The sequence below is a fragment of the Bombyx mandarina genome, chromosome 15, assembly GCF_030267445.1.
Source record: "Bombyx mandarina strain Sakado chromosome 15, ASM3026744v2".
Taxonomy (NCBI): domain Eukaryota; kingdom Metazoa; phylum Arthropoda; class Insecta; order Lepidoptera; family Bombycidae; genus Bombyx; species Bombyx mandarina.
In genome coordinates, this window is record NC_143221.1 from 15,924,067 (window position 1) to 15,943,127 (window position 19,061).

Sequence of the window (19,061 nt, forward strand, 5' to 3'; positions counted from 1 at the left end):
TTAATATTAGTCTCATCATCTTAATAGTGTACAAACTTATAATTTCAATTAATTATAGTCGAATTTCGACTACCAGGGGACCACTAGTTTTAAGAAAATCGCATTAAGATGAAATTAGTATTATTGTCACGCGCTAAATACAAGGGTAGTCTGTAAAGCGGAGCTTAAACAAAATGTGATTTTGTTTACATTTTTTATTCTTAGAAGAATCGCGTTAAAGCTATCAAGCCGATTTCGATCAAACTCGAGTTTAAAAACGTTTGATTGACGTATACAATGGTACACTCGTAGAAGGAATGTAATGGGTTTTTTTTCGTAACTAATACTGGTATAAACTACCTCCCGTACCTAAGCGAAACATGTATCTATTCATTGAACAATATAAGCAAAAACATATTACAGTATTGAGTTTTCGCTTTCTTTGTAAGTCATAGGCGTTACCTAAAAATACTTTTATCGTTTAATCTCGCCTTTATTAAATATTAAAATCTTGTGTTTATTACTTACTGTCGTAAGCACGAGATCAAACCGTAAAAGTAGTTTTAATTAAAAACAAAAATGTTTATGGCTCATCTGCCCATAATCAGTGGGATAGCAATGCGAATCTGAGACCGCGCGTTCAGTGTTAAACTTCATTTATTGACGTAAGTTTTCATATGTTAACCTAACAATTAAGTCAAAAAAGTCAAAATAGTCGAAAGATTGAATTGAATAAGATCACACCAGTCCCTGAGTAAGACCACCCTTTAGTCGCCCCTTCGAGAAATACATTTGACGTGAATGTTCTTGTTGACGTCAAAATGATTATAAAGTTTCTGCTATTGGTTTTCATTAAAATTGACAATTTGAGAAACATGCGGGAAGTTATAAGCAAGATCACTCCGTTTCCATATGTTTTTGAAGTGAAGCTTCTTTAGGCGCGTTGAAAGTAAAATTAAACTCGCGACAGATTCGTTACGGCTAGAGAGAAAAGATACAATTTAGGAAGAGCGAGAGTGAGAAAATAGATAGAGCGTTTCGCGAACCTCTCGACCATAGAGAGAGGGAGAAAGCGAGCTAGGTTTGTTTCTATTATATACACATCGGGCATCCTACGGGCGTCGGCCAGTATGGCTTGTTATTAGTTTCTCATTGCTCCTGTAGATGTCATTAACATATTAAGTATTAACTATCTTATATTTTATTTTTAATGAAGGATTTTAAATATTTGTTTTTCTATACATAATATATCATTTAAAATATATACAAATGGTAAACGGGTCGTTTCTCTTATACACAGCATTCCCTATTACAAGAAAAAATTGATTTAAGAATGAAAAATGAAGAAAACCACAATACTACACACCGCAAAAAAAGTTTAACTTCTTTCAAATGCACCAAGTTGCACACGTACCACTTTTTTATAAGCTTGGTTTTAACTTAAAATGTTTTTATGTGAATATTTAAGTTGTGTAACGGACGTGACGTCAGCTGTCATGCCCTGCCGCCAGCCAAGCCGCCAAGCCATATTAACACGCCCCCTTCCGCCACAGCCAACGCCACCGCCGCCAGCCAAAGCCAACGAAGGGGGGATAGTGTTAATAAAACAAGCCGTGCCAGCCATTTCTACCTGCTTTCTGCATTTTCGCACAAATAAAAGAACTTGTCGTTACGCTGCTGGTTTTTATTGTCACATCATTTGCAACAATCAGAAGTGGCATAAAGAAATGAAACAACGTCATATACACGCTCAGATCTCTCGGTCTTCTGACAAGTTTGAAGAAGATGAAGCTCCTATTCCACTGGCGAGGAAGGTGTTGAAAAATTGCTTCAGAAGGAGGTCCACAAGGCGATACTTGAGCTACAGGATGAAGAACCTGGAACAATCAAATCAAAGGGACTTCGACGTCGTCGGACCAAGAGCGCCTGCCGCCCTGTCCTTCCATAATTCTGGTTCACGTGGAGGGAAACTAAAAGAGCAGCAACGTGGTTACTCCACTGCGGCACTACGAGATTCACGACTACGAGCTTCCTTCTCCCTGCCTGCGACGCTGCTGCGCGGCGAAGACAGCTACGTCAAAGTCATCAACATGAGCTCGGAGACCATCATGTGGCCGCCGGGCGAGGTCCTGCCGAGGGCCAACAGCTGCGAGGAGCCACAGCCAAACAGCCAGGTGTGTTGCATTTCTACTTGCCCTAGCCATGCCATTACAAATATTTCGAGATTTGAGGGTAGAAATAAATAAAAATTAAAAGGAGCCATTGAATAACAAGGGTCATTCAGATTTAAAAAATACAGTATAAGCATTGCTTTGCTACGAATACACATGATTTAGGTATTGCCAATTTAGTCCAAATGCAAATTAAGCTTACTAGTGATCAGCCCGTGTATCGCCACCTTTACTTTCTCATAATGAACAAACGATAGTTAAATCTAAAGCTAATTAACTTTTAGATGCCGGCATTATAAAATAATCTCAAGCTAGTCATGCTTCACCAGTGGTCTTATTAAGAAACAGAACGGCGACAGTAGGCTATGCGTTGATTATCGTGCGTTAAACGCTATGGTAAAATATAAAAGTATCCACCGAACAGTACTTCACGAGTTTAGATTTAGACCAGGGCTACCATAAATTAAGCATTGTGCCAGACACACAACTGCTTTCATTACGCCGCAAGGTCATTATTTCGAGTACAGTAGAACTCCTTTTGGTTTAGCATATGTGCCATCTGTATTCATGCGTTTCTTCTTTTTGTCCACATTATTCTTCAAGATGGGGTGGTTAAATGCGTTTAATTAATAAAATAATTGAGTCTGTGGGTAGAAAAGAAATTGAGTAAAAATAAATGTAGGTCAAATCGAGATACTAGCAATTTTAAACGATTTACCTCTACCCTCGGTTGATATAAAATCAGGTTCAATAGTTATTGAGAAAGTACTTGGGAAATTTTATGGTGGAGACTTCAAATTAAATATGAGTAAATGCTCATTCTTGGAGAAACAAGTCACTTGTTTAGGTCATAAAATATCTTCAGACGGTATACAGCCGGGTGCAACAAAAATTGACGGCCGTTTCGCAGTTTCCTGTGCCAAATAATGCTCATAGTGTGCGACAGTTTATTGGTTATATGTTACTTGCGCGTCCATTAACTGTGTTAAGAAAAAAAAAAAAAAGATAAATCATGGGTGTGGGGCCGTGAACATAACGCGAATTTCGAACAACTGAAAAACAGTTTATGTTCCAAACCTATGCTAGCTCTGTATAATCCTATGCTTCTTACAGAAATACAAACCGATGCGTGTAACTTAGGAATTTCTTGTATACTATTACAAAAACAAACTGACAACTCACTGCGGCCTGTTATGTATTTTAGCCGGGTTACTAGGAAGGAAGAGTGTGTATCATAGTTAAGAGCTCAAAACCTGGCGGTCGTACAATCGCTACGTAGCCGCGTAGGTTCCGTGTTTATGAAGTAGGTAAGCATGATATAGTAGAAACTGATTGTACTGTGGTTTGTGCTACGCTTACCAAACGCGGCATTATACCACGCATGGCGCGATGGTGAGTTTTGAAAGAAGATTATGACATTAGTGTTGAGTATAGACCTGGTGAACGTATGGAACATTTGTAGACGCGCTTAATAGGCATCCTGTTGACATGATGAACGTAAATTATCTTAAAGTTACTAATTGATTCTGTACTGTGCAATGTCAGGACGAAAAGCTTAGTTCGATTATAAAGCAATCTATACTAGCATTATAAAGCTGAAGAGTTTGTTTGAACGCGCTAATCTCAAGAACTGCTGGTCCGATTTGAAAAATTCTTTCAGTGTTAAATAACCCATTTATTGAAAGGTTATAGGCTATATAAAAGGTTATAGGCTATATAACGCTAAGACCGCTAAGACCATCATTGTGTCACGCTAAGGCCAATACAAGCGAAGTACCAGTAAATGTTTCAAAATCGGGTTATTTTCCCTTTTAAGAGCTTCCGGTGCCTGCGCTGCAGAAGCGGTTAAAGTTTCGCTAAAATAATGTGACAGAATTGTTCCCCTTTAAAAAAAAATGTCCGCGATAGCATATATCTATATGTTAAGGTTGGCTCACTATAACGTTTTTTTATGCTAACCAAATTTGTTCTAAAATAAAGCATTATTTGTGAACTATATTCCACGCGGACGAAGTCGCGCTGATGTTAAAGATAATTATGAACTAGTTCGAAATTTTTTTAAGGGAAATAGACTCGCAGTCCCTTCGGCTAAATGGAAAATTGTACAAATGCACTATGACGACATTTGTCACGTGGATCTAAATCATCGTTTAGCTTTGATTAAAAGCCAATATTGGTTTCTTAAAATGACACGCTTTATTAGGAAATACGTGGCAGCATGTCTTTATTGTACACATGAGAAGGATAACTATGTTAAAAAAAGAAGACTGTCTATATCCGATCTCTAAACCATCTGATACTATGCGCATGGTACAAAAAGATAACATGATGCCCTTCTGTAGGACATCTAAAGGGCACCAACCAGTACATGATCGTAATGAAAGATGCGTTGTCTAAATTTGTGATAGCTGAACTAACGCGTACTGTAAATTCAATCGGGACCATTCGTGCATTGAAAAATATATTAATAGGGTTTGTCCAGATACCCGAATTACGTGGTGACAGACTACGGGAAAGCTTTTACGAGTAGGTACTTTAAAAAAAATATATCAGAAGATAAACAGTTTAGGCATACGTTAAACGGTATTGCTTGTCCGCGCGCTAATTGGCCAGGTTGAACAAACTAAACATATAATTTTATGTGTTGCGGGCAACTGATCCTAGTGAAACTTCAAATAATTTAAACTCCGTCATTTGAGGCACAAATAACACAATTAAAAGTAACAGCGGCTACAAGCCTTGTGATTTAATCTTTACGCGCTCTGGTAGGTCAATATGTGATGTTTTCTTGGTCGCGAACCAGAAACTGTTGACGCACGGCGTAAGATAGCTGCAGCTAGGATAAAACAAGCGAGTACAATAATGACACACAACATTAATATAAAAAAAGCTCATGTTTATAAGAAAAGGCATATTTGTATCGTAGAGACAGGCGCCAACTGGTTAGTAGCGCCGCTAGGATTAATACCAAATTAGACGATTTGTACTCAGGTCCGTATGTAGTAACTAAAGTAGTAGGTAACAATTGGTATCGAATTAGAAGTATATCTAAAAGGTTTACGAAGTTATAAAAACTTCACTGGCCTGGTATCAACAGATTCATTAAGGCCCTATAAAAGTATAACCCATGTGTCTGATAGCGCTAGTAGTTCCGATGAGCAGGTCGAAACTGAAGACCTTATTGATTTATTTGAGAACTAAATGTTTTTGTGTGTTCCCCATTGCGGGAGCAATTGTTGCAGGATGGCCGAATGTAACGGACGTGACGTCAGCTGTCATGCCCTGCCGCCAGCCAAGCCGCCAAGCCATATTAACACGCCCCCTTCCGCCACAGCCAACGCCACCGCCGCCAGCCAAAGCCAACGAAGGGGGGATAGTGTTAATAAAACAAGCCGTGCCAGCCATTTCTACCTGCTTTCTGCATTTTCGCACAAATAAAAGAACTTGTCGTTACGCTGCTGGTTTTTATTGTCACATCATTTGCAACAGTTGTTAGGAATGACATCGACATTGTCACAAGCATTTCCAAGAAGGAAAAAAAAATTATTTTAGAACAAATTTTGATTTAAATTGTACATGTTTTTATATCATACTAAATGTACCCACCCGTCCGCTTCGCTGGCCATTTAAATTTAACATTATTATTTCTAATCCCCATAAAGATTTTCATCATTAACGCCCTCGCAACTGGTGTAGGGAGTCCAACACTCATATAAATATTAGCTTATCCATTAAGTACATGTATTTTCTACATGAGTATCAAGTTTCAAGTCAATCGGATGCATGTTTCAGTAGTTATAACGGAACATCCGTAAAAATCACTGTAGATTTATATATTAGTATAGATAAATTGTGTAAATGTCAGATTGATGATTGGGTTTGATGTTATTTCTATTTAGATAATTAAAACAAATGATTGTTTTAAAAATGTCTATAAACTTCGAATGTGATTTATTGCTCTGATGCGATCGCAAACCCACTGGAGCTAAATGATTACTGGATCTGATAGAGCCTTTAACGTTAATGTCACAACTGATCTGAAGATATCAGGTCAAATTCATCACTACATAGAATAAAACAAAGTCGCTTTCTCTGTCCCTATATCCCTATGTATGCTTAAATCTTTAAAACTACGCAACGGATTTTGATGCGGTTTTTTTAACAGATAGACTGATTGAAGAGGAAGGTTTATGTGTATAATAACATCCATTAAATAGTGGAGAAATCAATAATAAATTACAGTTTCCGAAGCGAAGCGAGGGCGGGTCGCTAGTTATTGTATAAAAGCCTATTGTCAAACGTGCTCCGATTTGAACGGTCATTGACCCGTAAGTTTGCTAAGACATTCGAAATAATAACAGGTACGTCCTGGTAGTTCAGAGAAATGAGAAATATTAACGTAAATATTGATCTGCGGGAAATGTTTTCTGTTAGCGCCTTAACAAACACGTCTTATAAGTAAGTCTGAATTAAATTGAATCAAGCCACCTGTTGGTCAGCAGACAAAGGGTAATGGCAATCGAAAACCTTAAAAACGCTTTTACTTTTCAAAAATATATTCTTATTTAAAATCAATGCCACCTTGAAGTTTTCAGTAAATTTCTTTCATTATTATTGTATAGGTTTTATTGCATAGCTTTGTGCACGGTATTTTCGGTTGAATTTTTGTGTTTATTTTCATTGTTACTGTGAATGTAAGCTGCACAATTTGAAAATACGAGGATTTACCGGTGATGGTTGAAAGACCGGAGAAGGTAGTACCTACGTATTGCCTATTTCTGCCGCGTATCGATCATGTGTTCCGGTTTGATGGATAGACAGAGAGAGAGAGAGAGAGAGAGAGAGAGAAAGAGAATATACACTTTATGGCACACCAAAACACAATTTACATTCAAAAATAGTCAACAAGCAGATACATTTGTACAATAGGCGGTCTTATCGTAAAAAGCGATCTCTTCCAGGCAACAGTTTAATTTACAGATATTCTGGAAAATATAAAAATATAACAGGTATGTTGCGGTGTACTACTATTGGCAACACATTACTGTAGAAAATATATATATACAATAAATAGATATATACCGTTTACATATAAAATGAAATAACTATTTGATTTATATACCAATATACATACTTACATACTAATCAACTATTTAGCTGTTATTTTAATGCAAAGCATCTTTTCGCCTTGCGTCTTTTGTGTCGTGTATGAGTTTCTGTAATTGCTACTCTCCTACCTAGTTTGCCTATTTATGTACGCAAATGAAAAAAGTGCACTACAACTAACGACATTTAGGTGCACTTGCACTTTTGTCCCGTCACGAGTTTTGGTCACCCTAACCGCTGCCCGTCCTTTTTGTGCCAACGTAAATAGGTCAAACGGCTTTAAAGCTCATTACCGCGACACACACTGTCCAAGTGCCGAAATAAATATACGTAATGTCGTTAAAAAAATTGATCTTTCAAAATAAGGTCCCGCGAGCCCGGGCACATGCACGCTCCCCTCACCCCGCACCTCTCTCTGACAGCTGTGGCACGCCCTGCCACTGCAAATGCAAAGAATTATTAGCACTACAACAAATGCTGCAACTCACCAATCTGCCGACGCATTTGCTCGTCGATACCCTCCTGAGGAGGGCTTTTCTTTCCGCGTCATTATCGCTATCGGTGCTATCCTCAAAGAACCCTGTTTTCCTCGCATTATCGGACGCGTTACCATGAGCTACTGACATCACTCCGCGGGAAATCGCGCACCACACACACCGCACACCTCAATCGCAACTACATCATACAGGATAAACTAATAATTTACATTGTATACACGGATTGCTACCTCGCTGACATTTCAAGCGAGCGCCATGACAATAGTGACAGTCCACTGAAGCTGAAAACAAAACAAGGCGAACCGCGGCGGTGGCGGCATCCCACCGTCGAGTTACGAACTTCGCTGAAACGACAAACGCGAAAGAGAAAATTCATTAGCCGAGAAATTCATTAAAACAACAGCATAAGAAATTGATGTGGTTCCTACAGACGGCTACAGATGGCGCTTTGGTTTATATCGTCAAAAACTAACTTAAAGCTTTGGATAATTAATTAAGTCTACATAAATTACTGATATGGTTATTGCTAAATAAATTAGTTATTTTATTGCTTGATTTGTAAAACTTACAAAAAGTTCTAACTAAATTATTTTAATGGCACATTTTTATGTTTTAATTCTAAATATGACATATCTTCTTTAAAATACTTCTAGAATAATTTTTAAATTTTCTGCATCTGTCGCATCACTGAAATTTCAGTCATTCTATTGAAATCCGACGTACGATGAACACAGTGTGAATTTGCTATTTAACAATTTTTTTTTACTAGTTTTAAGCTAATGTTAAGCATTTTATACAACATCTTTTGCTAGCTTTTTAAAGTAAATTTACAAGTATCTGTGACGAGAAATCGATAAATTAACAAGATGAGGGAAATTATCAATCTCCAGGTCGGTTCTTGTGGAAACCAAATCGGCGGAAAGGTAAGCATGTTAGCTATTATACCCCGACTGGTTCTCGGGTAGTGAAGCCATTCCCTTCCGATAACAATGCTTAGTCTGGGATGCCGCCATCGGGCATAGTCTCTGCTGAAATATTAGTTATTTTTACGTAGGATTCTTCGCGACAGATCGGAATTGTTCTATCACCGGGCGTGCTTGTGGTATATATGTAGAGAAACTGTTGTATTACTAAGTCTATTTTACAGGACGTTAATTGAGAATTTTTTTTTCTACTTACGAAGGCCAGCTCACGAGCTACTAGTTCATCAGAATTAACATAGTAAATATGGTTTGAATAATGTGAATAAAATCATCAAAGTATATGCTCGCGAAAGGTTTATGAGGTTGACTTGCACATGTCTAGAATTGTTTTGTATGATGAACATGAATCTCCGCTTTGTACCGCACAGCCACAAGTATTTTCCGTAGCAATTACTCATTAATACTACTTGTCTCCAGTTCTGGGAGGTGATATCTGACGAGCACGGCATCGACCCAAGCGGATGCTACCACGGCGACTCCGACCTGCAACTCGAAAGGATCAACGTGTACTACAACGAGGCATCGGCTGGGAAATATGTTCCTCGCACGGTTCTTATCGACTTGAAGCCGGCCACGATGGACGCGGTGAGGTCGGGACCGTTTGGATGCCTATTCAGACCGGACAATTTCGTTTACGGACAAAACTGTGCGGCCAACAACTGGGCGAAGGGACACTACACTGAAGGAGTAGAGATTCTGGAGTCTGCTTTAGATGTAATACGGAGGGAAGCTGAGGGCTGCGATTGCCTGCAAGGTTTTCAGATGTCACACTCGCTAGGTGGCGGTACCGGCTCCGGATTAGGTACGCTACTCGTGAACAGGATACGCGAAGAGTATCCCGACAGAATTATACTGACCTTTTCAGTCTTTCCAAGTCCCCGAGTGTCGGATTGTGTGGTGGAGCCATATAACACAACGCTAGCGGTCAATCAGTTGGTCGAGAATACTGATCACACGTTCTGTCTCGATAACGAAGCATTGTACGACATTTGCTTCAGAACGCTGAAGCTAACCACACCGACATACGGAGACTTGAACCACTTGGTCTGCGCCACGATGTCCGGCATTACGACGTGTTTGCGGTTTCCTGGACAGCTGAACGCTGATCTGAGGAAGTTGGCTGTGAACATGGTGCCGTTTCCGCGCCTGCATTTCTACACCCCTGGCTTTGCGCCGCTGACGTCGCGAGGAGCTCAGCAGTATCGAGCTTTAACTGTCCCCGAGCTGACGCTGCAAATGTTCGACGCTAAAAACATGATGGTCGCGTGTGATCCTCGACACGGAAGGTATTTGACCGTTGCGACGATATTCAGGGGGCGAATGTCTATGAAAGAAGTTGACGAGCAGCTGGCGAATATTCAGAACAAAAACAGCACGTATTTTGTCGAGTGGATACCCAATAACTGCAAGATTGCCGTATGTGACATACCTCCGAGGGGTCTTAAAATGGCTTCGACCTTCATTGGTAACACGACAGCCATACAGACCATATTCAAGAGGGTGTCTGAGCAGTTCGTGGCCATGTTCAGGCGGAAAGCCTTCTTGCACTGGTACACTGGTGAGGGTATGGACGAAATGGAGTTCACGGAGGCAGAGTCCAACATGAATGACTTAATATCTGAATACCAACAGTATCAGGACGCTACGGCTGATGACGAAGGGGAGTTCGACGAGGAAGCGGAAGAGGGTTTAGAGGAATAGGTTTTTAGGCTGTTCATTTGTGTATGTCTTTGTATCGTTGTTTGAATAAACTAAATCGATTTTATTCCGAATTTCATTATTAACAAGCATATTTTTGAAGCTTACAATATTCAATATCTTACATATGGATAGAAGCGCCTTTAACTTCTACATTGCTAGATTACAAGATATGCTGCATTTCTGCTGTAGAGATCATTTGGTTTCAATGGTACTGTAGCCATGAAAATTGGGCCTGTTTCGAAGTCTTGATAATATAAATTACATTTATAATTGGCAAAAAATGCATTCAGATTGCAGATATTTCATTTTCAATGAAAAATAGGGTTTAATGTAGATGCCTAGATTGAGGACGGGTGTTATTTATATGTGCATAAATATTCAAATTAATTAAAATATACATTTGGCGTTAAGTTACAATCTGAATTCCACCACTCGCCGAGTAATCTTAGTTACCTATACTTCAAACCGGAAGGCACGATTGCTTTGCGGCAGAAGTAGGCAATATAATCACTACCTATATAGTTATAACATAGGCAGAAGACACCCTACTCATTGCTTACCTAGTATGGTGGTAGGTATATATCTATTTTGTACATCATGCGCATTACTAGTGGTAGGACTTCTGATACCGTACGGATAGGTACCACCACCCTGCCTATTTCAGCCGTGGAGGGTGGGGCAGCCGTTGTAACTATACTGAGACCTTAGAACTTATATCTCAAGGTGGGTAGCGGCATTTACGGTATAGATGTCTATGGGTTCCGGCAACCACTTAACACCAGGTGGGCTGTGAGCTCATCCACCGATCTATGCAATAAAAAAAAAATTATCTACGCAAGTCGCCTGCCTGCGACAAGCTCAGGATGTAGCAGCTCCTTTCGTAAGTACCTATGTAGGTGCAGAGTTGGCTTACTGTTTTACATTTTAATCAATTTATTGATTGATTACTGGGCATAAATAAAAGCAGAAGACACTTAACCTACGATACCTTATTGACTCAATAATGACAATTACATCTGCATACTAAATTTATCCTGAAGTAACTAATACCTACTAGTATTTTCTGTCGTGGAATTATCAAGCAAATGGTTCCGAAATTGAACGGATTATTCAATTAGATTTTTTTGCAATTGACAGCGGCCGAGCATGAGACCTACTTTATGAGAAGCCGTTACCACAAACAAGCGTCTGCCTACTAGTCTAGTACTGTAATAGTCGGCACGTTAACATCACAATATCAATGCTGATACGTTGAGATATGATATCAAAGTCTCTTCTTCTTCTTAATCATACTCTCACTGCTGATTGTCGTGACTCCGTAACGCTTTTTCAGCCATTCAATAAATCCGTTTCACACGATGAACCGTTTGGTGAAGTGCGGAGTCGACACATATTTTCAGGTGAGTTGCCTTCCATCATCAGCCGTTCCAGGTTTTATTTTTTAATTTATTTCTTAGATGAGTGGACGAGCTCACAGCCCGCCTGGTGTCAAGTGGTTACTGAAGCCCATAGACATCTAAAACGTAAATGCGCCACCACCTTGAGATTGTGGCGTTTATGAACGCACATTTTTATGATGCGTAAGCCGGAACGCACGAGATGTGGGAAAAAGAATATAGTCTGTGACACGGGACCTTTTTACCGCCAAATATTTAAAACATAAAAATATTTTATAATGTGTTAAATAACTAATATAATATAATTAGCTAGAATTGTTTATGCCGCCACATCAATAAAATTTATATTATTTCAACTGTGATGTTAATTACATAAAACACGACTTTACGGCGAAAGAAAGATGGGACTCTATATGAACTCCCTCAAGATATAAGTTCTAAGGTGTCAGTATAGTTACAACGGCTGCCCTACCCTTCAAACCGAAACGCATTATTGCTTCACGGCAGAAATAGGCAGGACTCCTTCTGGCAATGTGCCCAAAATATCGCAAACTCAAAGTCTCAATTAATTGAATTTTCAAAAAAGTATACACATCTAACAAAAAGTTTTGTTTCCAAAATATTAAGACACTGGCTAAAAATCTTATGTCAAATTTAAATTTAATATGTTTAATTCCATGAAAAAACAACGAAACAGAACGTTCCTTTTCAAAACTCATTCTAATTGAAAATTTCGTGTGTGATGCAACTCTTGTAGGAAAATCATTGCATTTTTATATTAATTTTTTTTTTACATGATCAAATTCTCGAAAGTGTTTATTTAATATTCGATTCGGGGGGTTCCAAATTTTTAGTGCAATCATGAGGGAAATCGTCCACATCCAGGCGGGTCAATGCGGGAATCAGATCGGAGCAAAGGTACGTATGTGAATAAAATCTTGGTGTACTGCCCGCTTGGTCGTTGGTCAAAGCCGTTATTATTGTGCATTTCTCTCAAGCCTCGTTTTAAGGACTTAAAGAGAGAAGCACAGAGAAGTTTATTCCTTAACCTAACAGCACGTGGTAACAGGATCCCTGGGAAACAGCAATACAGAGCTGTGCGCATTGCTTAAAAATAGTAGGATGCATTCCTGTAAAGCCGAACTCCGCTCCAAGCCGACAAGCAGTGCGATTGTAAAATTGTGGGGATAATTTTAAACAATTCCTCGAGCCCTCTCTCTTATTTCTACTGAGTACCTATTTCGATAGCCCAGACATCTGGATTCACTGGTTATTGCCGTCACTAGCAGATTTCTGAATTGTTTCGCTCTGCAATAGTAGTCCCGCAACACAAAGGGCACAAAATGCAAAGCCCACATTTTAATTTTTGATTAATATTAGTTTTTTTTGGTCGTTTTCTAAATAGTATGATTTTAAACATTGTCGTTTTTCTGTGTTCATATTTAGAAAAGTGTACTTTTTAAATTTATTGACGATTTTTTTTATCCAGTAAACCAAATGTATTACAGAGCAAAATTTTCTGTAATTTATCCTCGTCCCGTTGTTTCAGAAACCCTCCAAGAGTATGGTTTTTGTATTTCGTATTTTATGGTCAAATTATGACTGGATTGGAATGCATCTTATTTTTTTTTATTGCCCTTGTAGGCAGACGAGCATACGGCCCACCTGATGGTGAGTGTTTACCGTCGCTCATGGACGTCAGCAATGCCAGGGGCAGAGCCAAGCCGCTGCCTACCGTTTAATACATATTATATTATCCTCGGTTGCGAATGTTAATTTGTATATTAAGTCTTTGGTTCGTTTGGCTAGTGTTTAGTATCTGTGGCTAAGCCTACGGGAACCACGGAGTCCAGGCATTAATCTATCATAAATACAATATTGTAACATATTAGATGTTCTAATTTCTGTTTTCGTTCCGGCACCCGTAAAAAAGCGGAGATAACTGATTAATAGACTTATAGGATTTTACCTATTTGAAAAAGCCACTGATATACATTATTTATTTTTAGTTCTGGGAAGTAATCTCGGACGAGCACGGCATTGACGCCACGGGCGCTTACAGCGGCGACTCCGACCTGCAGCTTGAACGCATCAATGTCTACTATAACGAAGCTTCAGGGGGCAAGTATGTCCCGCGAGCTGTGATGGTGGACCTTGAGCCTGGGACCATGGACTCCGTCCGTTCCGGGCCGTTTGGGCAAATCTTTCGACCGGACAACTTCGTCTTTGGACAGTCTGGGGCGGGGAATAACTGGGCGAAAGGACATTACACTGAGGGGGCTGAACTGGTTGATTCCGTGCTGGATGTAGTTAGAAAAGAAGCAGAAGGCTGCGATTGTCTGCAGGGTTTTCAGCTAACTCATTCTCTGGGAGGAGGTACTGGATCTGGTATGGGGACTCTTTTGATTTCCAAAATCCGTGAAGAGTATCCAGATCGTATTATGAACACGTTTTCCGTGGTACCAAGTCCAAAGGTTTCTGATACTGTAGTAGAACCATATAACGCAACGCTATCAGTCCACCAATTGGTAGAAAATACTGATGAGACTTATTGTATAGACAATGAGGCGCTTTACGATATCTGCTTCAGAACTTTGAAGCTGACGACCCCAACGTACGGGGACTTGAACCATTTGGTTTCAGCGACGATGTCTGGTGTGACCACGTGCTTGCGATTCCCGGGACAACTGAACGCTGATTTGCGGAAACTAGCGGTTAACATGGTTCCGTTTCCGAGGTTACACTTCTTCATGCCGGGCTTTGCACCGTTGACCTCTCGTGGCAGCCAACAGTATCGAGCTCTATCTGTGCCGGAGCTGACGCAGCAAATGTTTGATGCCAAGAACATGATGGCTGCCTGTGACCCTCGCCATGGTAGATATCTGACCGTCGCTGCCGTTTTCCGTGGACGGATGTCTATGAAGGAAGTGGACGAACAGATGCTCAATATACAGAACAAAAATAGCAGCTACTTCGTGGAATGGATTCCCAATAACGTCAAGACGGCCGTGTGCGACATTCCACCTCGTGGACTCAAAATGTCTGCCACCTTCATCGGAAACACCACAGCTATCCAAGAGCTGTTTAAAAGAATTTCTGAACAATTTACAGCCATGTTCAGACGAAAAGCTTTCTTGCACTGGTACACGGGGGAGGGTATGGATGAAATGGAATTCACGGAGGCTGAATCGAACATGAATGATTTGGTTTCGGAGTACCAGCAGTATCAAGATGCCACGGCTGATGATGAAGGGGAATTTGATGAAGAGGTAGAGGAAGAGTGAATTGTCCTGTTCAGTGTTTGTAAGTTGTTGGTGTTTAGTGTTAGGCGTAATGTTTGTTAATTTGTTTAAACGTTTAATAAATGGGTGTTTAAATAATTTGCGTTTAGTTTGAGCTAACGTGGTCACGTTAATATCCGCTATGTTCATTGTCTACGAGGTGTGGAGGGTTGTCCTAAGCTAGTGACGCCTTTACTGGTGACATGTCTTGAGGGTCTGCGCGGGTAAATACCACCCCTGCTTTTGTCGTGAAACAATGCGTTTCGGTTAGAAGGGAGGGGCTGCCGTTGTACTTAGAAAAGACTTAGAAAAATCAAGGTGGGTGGCGTATGATAGTTGGATGTATATGGGCTCCAGTGATAACCTAACACCAGGTAGGCTCATTGTAATGGCCAGGTGATTACAATAAACTGAATTAAGATAATCTAAGGTTAGTTTCGATAGACTTCGTGAGTTTGACTACAATTCATTATTTTGGGATTTGGGGAGTGTTATCTCCTCGCTCAGCCTGGCCAAAACCAATTATTAAAATTCATATTCAAAATTATTTTGGTTACCCCAAGGTCACCGATTACCCCCCGCTTTTTGTAAAATGGGCCGTTTCTTATGTAGATACAGTACCCAGGTCATAATTTTTTGATGCAACAATTACATTTTACTTTTTTTTACGAAGGAAGGATTACCACTTGTGATCCGAAAGCGTTTCGAGTTTCAGCAGGACATGTGGGCGAGCAGAAGCTCAGCCTGGAGAGTATTTTTACGAATGCATTGCATGGCATGCTGTTAATATATTGGGGTCACTAATCCACTGGTTATATTGCAATATTGAGACCTCATCCTAGTTCTGTCCCTGTCAATTAATCACTGCGCTAACATAGTGAGCGCGCTAGTATAGTATGAATCAAAGAGCCCATAGATTGAAACGTTTTAGTTTTTATCCAACACGGAATATAATGATATTATTTCACAAACATTCAAATTTTGATTATTGTTCATCACTGTCGTCGTTTTGCTCTTCTACTGTTTCTTCGTCTTCGAACTCCTGGTCAATGGTCGCATCCTGATACTGCTGGTACTCCGATAACAGATCACTGACATTGTTATCAGCTTCAGCAAAATCTTCCTCCTCCATACCCTCGCCTGTGTACCAATGTAGGAAAGCTTTTCTACTAAACATCGCTGCAAACTGCTCCGAAATCCTCTTGAAAATTTCCTGGATCGCGGTTGTATTCCCAATGAATGTCGCGGACATTTTCATTCCTCTGGGCGGGATGTCACAAACCGCAGTCTGCACGTTATTTGGGATCCATTCGACGAAAAAGTCCTTATTCTTTTTCTGCACGTTAAGGATTTGCTCGTCTATTTCCTTCATTGACATTCTTCCCCGGAAGACGGCGGCTACAGTAAGATAGCGACCGCGGTGAGGATCACAAGCCGCCATCATATTCTTTGCGTCGAACATTTGTTGTGTTAATTCTGGTACCGTGAGAGCGCGGTACTGCTGACTACCTCTTGACGTCAGCGGTGCAAAGCCGGGCATAAAGAAGTGCAGCCTCGGAAAGGGTATCATATTGACGGCCAGCTTACGTAGATCCGCGTTAAGTTGCCCTGGAAACCGCAGACACGTTGTCACTCCAGACATCGTTAAAGACACCAGATGGTTCAGATCCCCGTACGTAGGCGTCATGAGCTTCAACGTTCTGTGGCATATGTAATACAAAGCTTCGTTGTCGATGCAGTAAGACTGAATTGAGTTCTCTATTAATTGATTCACGGATAGAGTGGCATTGTATGGTTCAACGACTGTGTCTGAAACTGTTGGACTTGGAACCACTGAGTATGTAGCAGTGATTCGATCTGGGTATTCTTCGGTTAAATTAGCGAGCAGCAAAGTGCCCATGCCTGATCCTGTACCTCCTCCAAGAGAATGGACTAATTGGAAGCCTTGCAAGCAATCGCAGCCTTCCGCTTCCTTCCTGACCACATCGAGGACTGTTTCAAGTAAATCTGCCCCTTCAGTGTAATGTCCTTTAGCCCAGTTATTGCCTGCGCCTGAGGCACCGCAGACTACGTTATCTGGACGGTAGATAGAGCCGTAAGGTCCGCCTCGAATAGAATCCATGGTACTGGGCTCGAGATCTACAAGAACAGCTCTAGGAACATATTTGGCTCCAAACGCTTCGTTGTAGTAGACATTGATCCGCTCGAGTTGCAAATCAGAGTCTCCTTGGTAGCGGCCACAGGGGTCGATTCCGTGCTCGTCAGATATCACTTCCCAAAACTGGAAAACAATTAACTATGATAATATATTTAATTATTAATGCAAGTAAATATCGTAATGTATAAAAATCGACTATAAATATATCGACGGATGAAACGTTATTTGGTATAAGCGACATTTTTGCAAGTTCACAGAAAAGCCATTTAAAGTTTAAAATTTGGAAAAAATATCATAACAAAAAACTTTTTCAGCTATTTGAATGGAGTAAACATAATTGAAGTTCAATTAAGAACATAGAATTGTTGATGCTAATATCAAATCAAACGCACCTTTAATTACAAAGATAAATGTCGCGTGTTAAGCATAATGTCGCCTAAACCTTTTAGCCTTTCCCCCCTCGACATTTAATCTTCTATTATAGAATATCCTAATGTCAAGTTCAGGAAATATTGTAAGAAGTTTATTGATATTTTCATGATAAATTAGAAGACTTCATAATAGTCGTTAATAAAAGCAATCCCGACAATTAACTTCAATCAAACTGTAGGTGCTTTTGTGACAATTAAAATAAGATTGTGATATTCTTCGCCAAAATATGTTCTATAGAATAAAGAATTTATTATTGGTGCCACTGGACATGTTTTCTCAGCGAAGTTAACCTACTGAGTTTCTTGCTGGATGTTTTCAGTGAGTCGTAAGTCCGATCCGGTGGTAGATTCTGCGAAGATCTGCTCTTGTTAGGGATAGCAAATTCTCTCAGGTTGAACCCGTGAGCTCACTTACCCGTCCTTAGGCTACCAGCGAATAGGTAGGGCAAAATATCTCAGCGACATTAGCGCTGAACGATATAGTTCGTAAGCTACAATAGTTTTTTTTTTTATTGCAAATATGGGTGGACGAGCTCACAGCCCACCTGGTGTTAAGTTGTTACTGGAGCCCATAGACATCTACAACATAAATGCGCTACCCACCTTGAGATATAAGTTCTAAGGTCTCAGTATAGTTACAACGGCTGCCCCACCCTTCAAACCGAAACGCATTACTGCTTCACGGCAGAAATAGGCGGGGTGGTGGTACCTACCCGTGCGGACTCACAAGAGATCCTACCACCAGTAAGAAGCTATTCCTATAACAACCAAGATCCAGATTCAGTTCCAAACTGGTATATTTATGATAGTAATAATAACCTATGAACGTTTCCGCGGTGACCATAACACATGAGAAAATCCTTGCCTGGAGCAGTTTTACGTGAAGAAAAAAAACTACGATCTCATGTCTGAAGGTAGGTTACGTTATTCATGTTATATTCAATAGACAATGCTTACGGTACAGGTTGAACAAGGGTTGAATTGTCAAATATGTATAATATTCTATAATGGTTTTTTTTACCTTCGAGCCAATCTGGTTCCCACATCTCCCGACCTGTACGTGAACTATTTCTCTCATTCTCGTGTATTAGTAACAAAGAATTTATCCAAAATAATTGTGGAAGAACCAAATTTTAAAATAAAACAAAAATACAAAAAACACAAAAATAAAACGTCTACATGTGCTTAAAGCTAAAATGTAAATAATAATAGTCTACATTTTGTTTCGCGACCCTATCGATTTTGTCTCTATGGCTATGGAATTTTAGCTGTAGATTTAATATCTTAAGCTGTTCGTTGCGTAAAATTAAAAAAAGGGTTACCAGCTTTGACAGTCGTGAGCAGTTATCATATTCCA

General features: G+C 39.9%; 5 protein-coding genes across 6 annotated transcripts in view; 3 read left to right on the forward strand and 2 right to left on the reverse strand.

Moving 5' to 3' along the window:
• Positions 1-8,003, reverse strand: part of LOC114250295 (diacylglycerol kinase eta) — a 184,719-nt gene extending 176,716 nt beyond the window's left edge. For both annotated transcript variants that reach the window (XM_089733103.1, XM_089733102.1), the window contains exon 1: positions 7,745-8,003. In XM_089733103.1, the coding sequence (XP_089589229.1) occupies positions 7,745-7,882 (138 nt within the window). In that variant the 5' untranslated portion in view covers positions 7,883-8,003. The remainder of the gene's footprint in view (positions 1-7,744) is intronic.
• LOC149501548 (uncharacterized) lies at positions 1,444-5,602 on the forward strand. The gene is made up of 2 exons (XM_089732843.1): positions 1,444-2,153; positions 5,393-5,602. Exons 1-2 carry the CDS (start codon positions 1,476-1,478, stop codon positions 5,405-5,407), a joined length of 693 nt encoding a protein of 230 aa, XP_089588969.1. The 5' UTR covers positions 1,444-1,475; the 3' UTR covers positions 5,408-5,602.
• A 471-nt stretch (positions 8,004-8,474) lies between the features above and the next one.
• Positions 8,475-10,469, forward strand: LOC114250294 (tubulin beta-4B chain). The gene is made up of 2 exons (XM_028184108.2): positions 8,475-8,676; positions 9,154-10,469. Exons 1-2 carry the CDS (start codon positions 8,620-8,622, stop codon positions 10,435-10,437), a joined length of 1,341 nt encoding a protein of 446 aa, XP_028039909.1. The 5' UTR covers positions 8,475-8,619; the 3' UTR covers positions 10,438-10,469.
• Positions 10,470-12,577: 2,108 nt separating this feature from the next.
• On the forward strand, positions 12,578-15,187 carry Tub4 (beta-tubulin). The gene is made up of 2 exons (XM_028184078.2): positions 12,578-12,752; positions 13,844-15,187. The coding sequence occupies exons 1-2, from the start codon at positions 12,696-12,698 to the stop codon at positions 15,116-15,118; spliced, it is 1,332 nt and encodes a 443-aa protein (XP_028039879.1). The 5' UTR covers positions 12,578-12,695; the 3' UTR covers positions 15,119-15,187.
• Positions 15,188-16,095: 908 nt separating this feature from the next.
• On the reverse strand, positions 16,096-18,968 carry LOC114250273 (tubulin beta chain). Its single transcript, XM_028184077.2, has 2 exons — positions 18,726-18,968; positions 16,096-17,396 (listed from the first exon to the last, which is right to left on the reverse strand). Exons 1-2 carry the CDS (start codon positions 18,780-18,782, stop codon positions 16,101-16,103), a joined length of 1,353 nt encoding a protein of 450 aa, XP_028039878.2. The 5' UTR covers positions 18,783-18,968; the 3' UTR covers positions 16,096-16,100.
• Between the last annotated feature and the right edge of the window lie 93 nt (positions 18,969-19,061).

Excerpts from the sequence above, each read along its gene's own strand:
- LOC114250273 (XM_028184077.2), bottom strand. The coding sequence starts at position 18,782 with ATGAGAGAAATAGTTCACGTACAGGTCGGGAGATGTGGGAACCAGATT. Across the intron at positions 17,397-18,725 it reads GGAACCAGATTGGCTCGAAG|TTTTGGGAAGTGATATCTGA; the intron begins GTAAAAAAAACC and ends ATTGTTTTCCAG.
- Tub4 (XM_028184078.2), top strand. The coding sequence starts at position 12,696 with ATGAGGGAAATCGTCCACATCCAGGCGGGTCAATGCGGGAATCAGATC. Across the intron at positions 12,753-13,843 it reads GGAATCAGATCGGAGCAAAG|TTCTGGGAAGTAATCTCGGA; the intron begins GTACGTATGTGA and ends ATTTATTTTTAG.
- LOC114250294 (XM_028184108.2), top strand. The coding sequence starts at position 8,620 with ATGAGGGAAATTATCAATCTCCAGGTCGGTTCTTGTGGAAACCAAATC. Across the intron at positions 8,677-9,153 it reads GAAACCAAATCGGCGGAAAG|TTCTGGGAGGTGATATCTGA; the intron begins GTAAGCATGTTA and ends ACTTGTCTCCAG.
- LOC149501548 (XM_089732843.1), top strand. The coding sequence starts at position 1,476 with ATGCCCTGCCGCCAGCCAAGCCGCCAAGCCATATTAACACGCCCCCTT.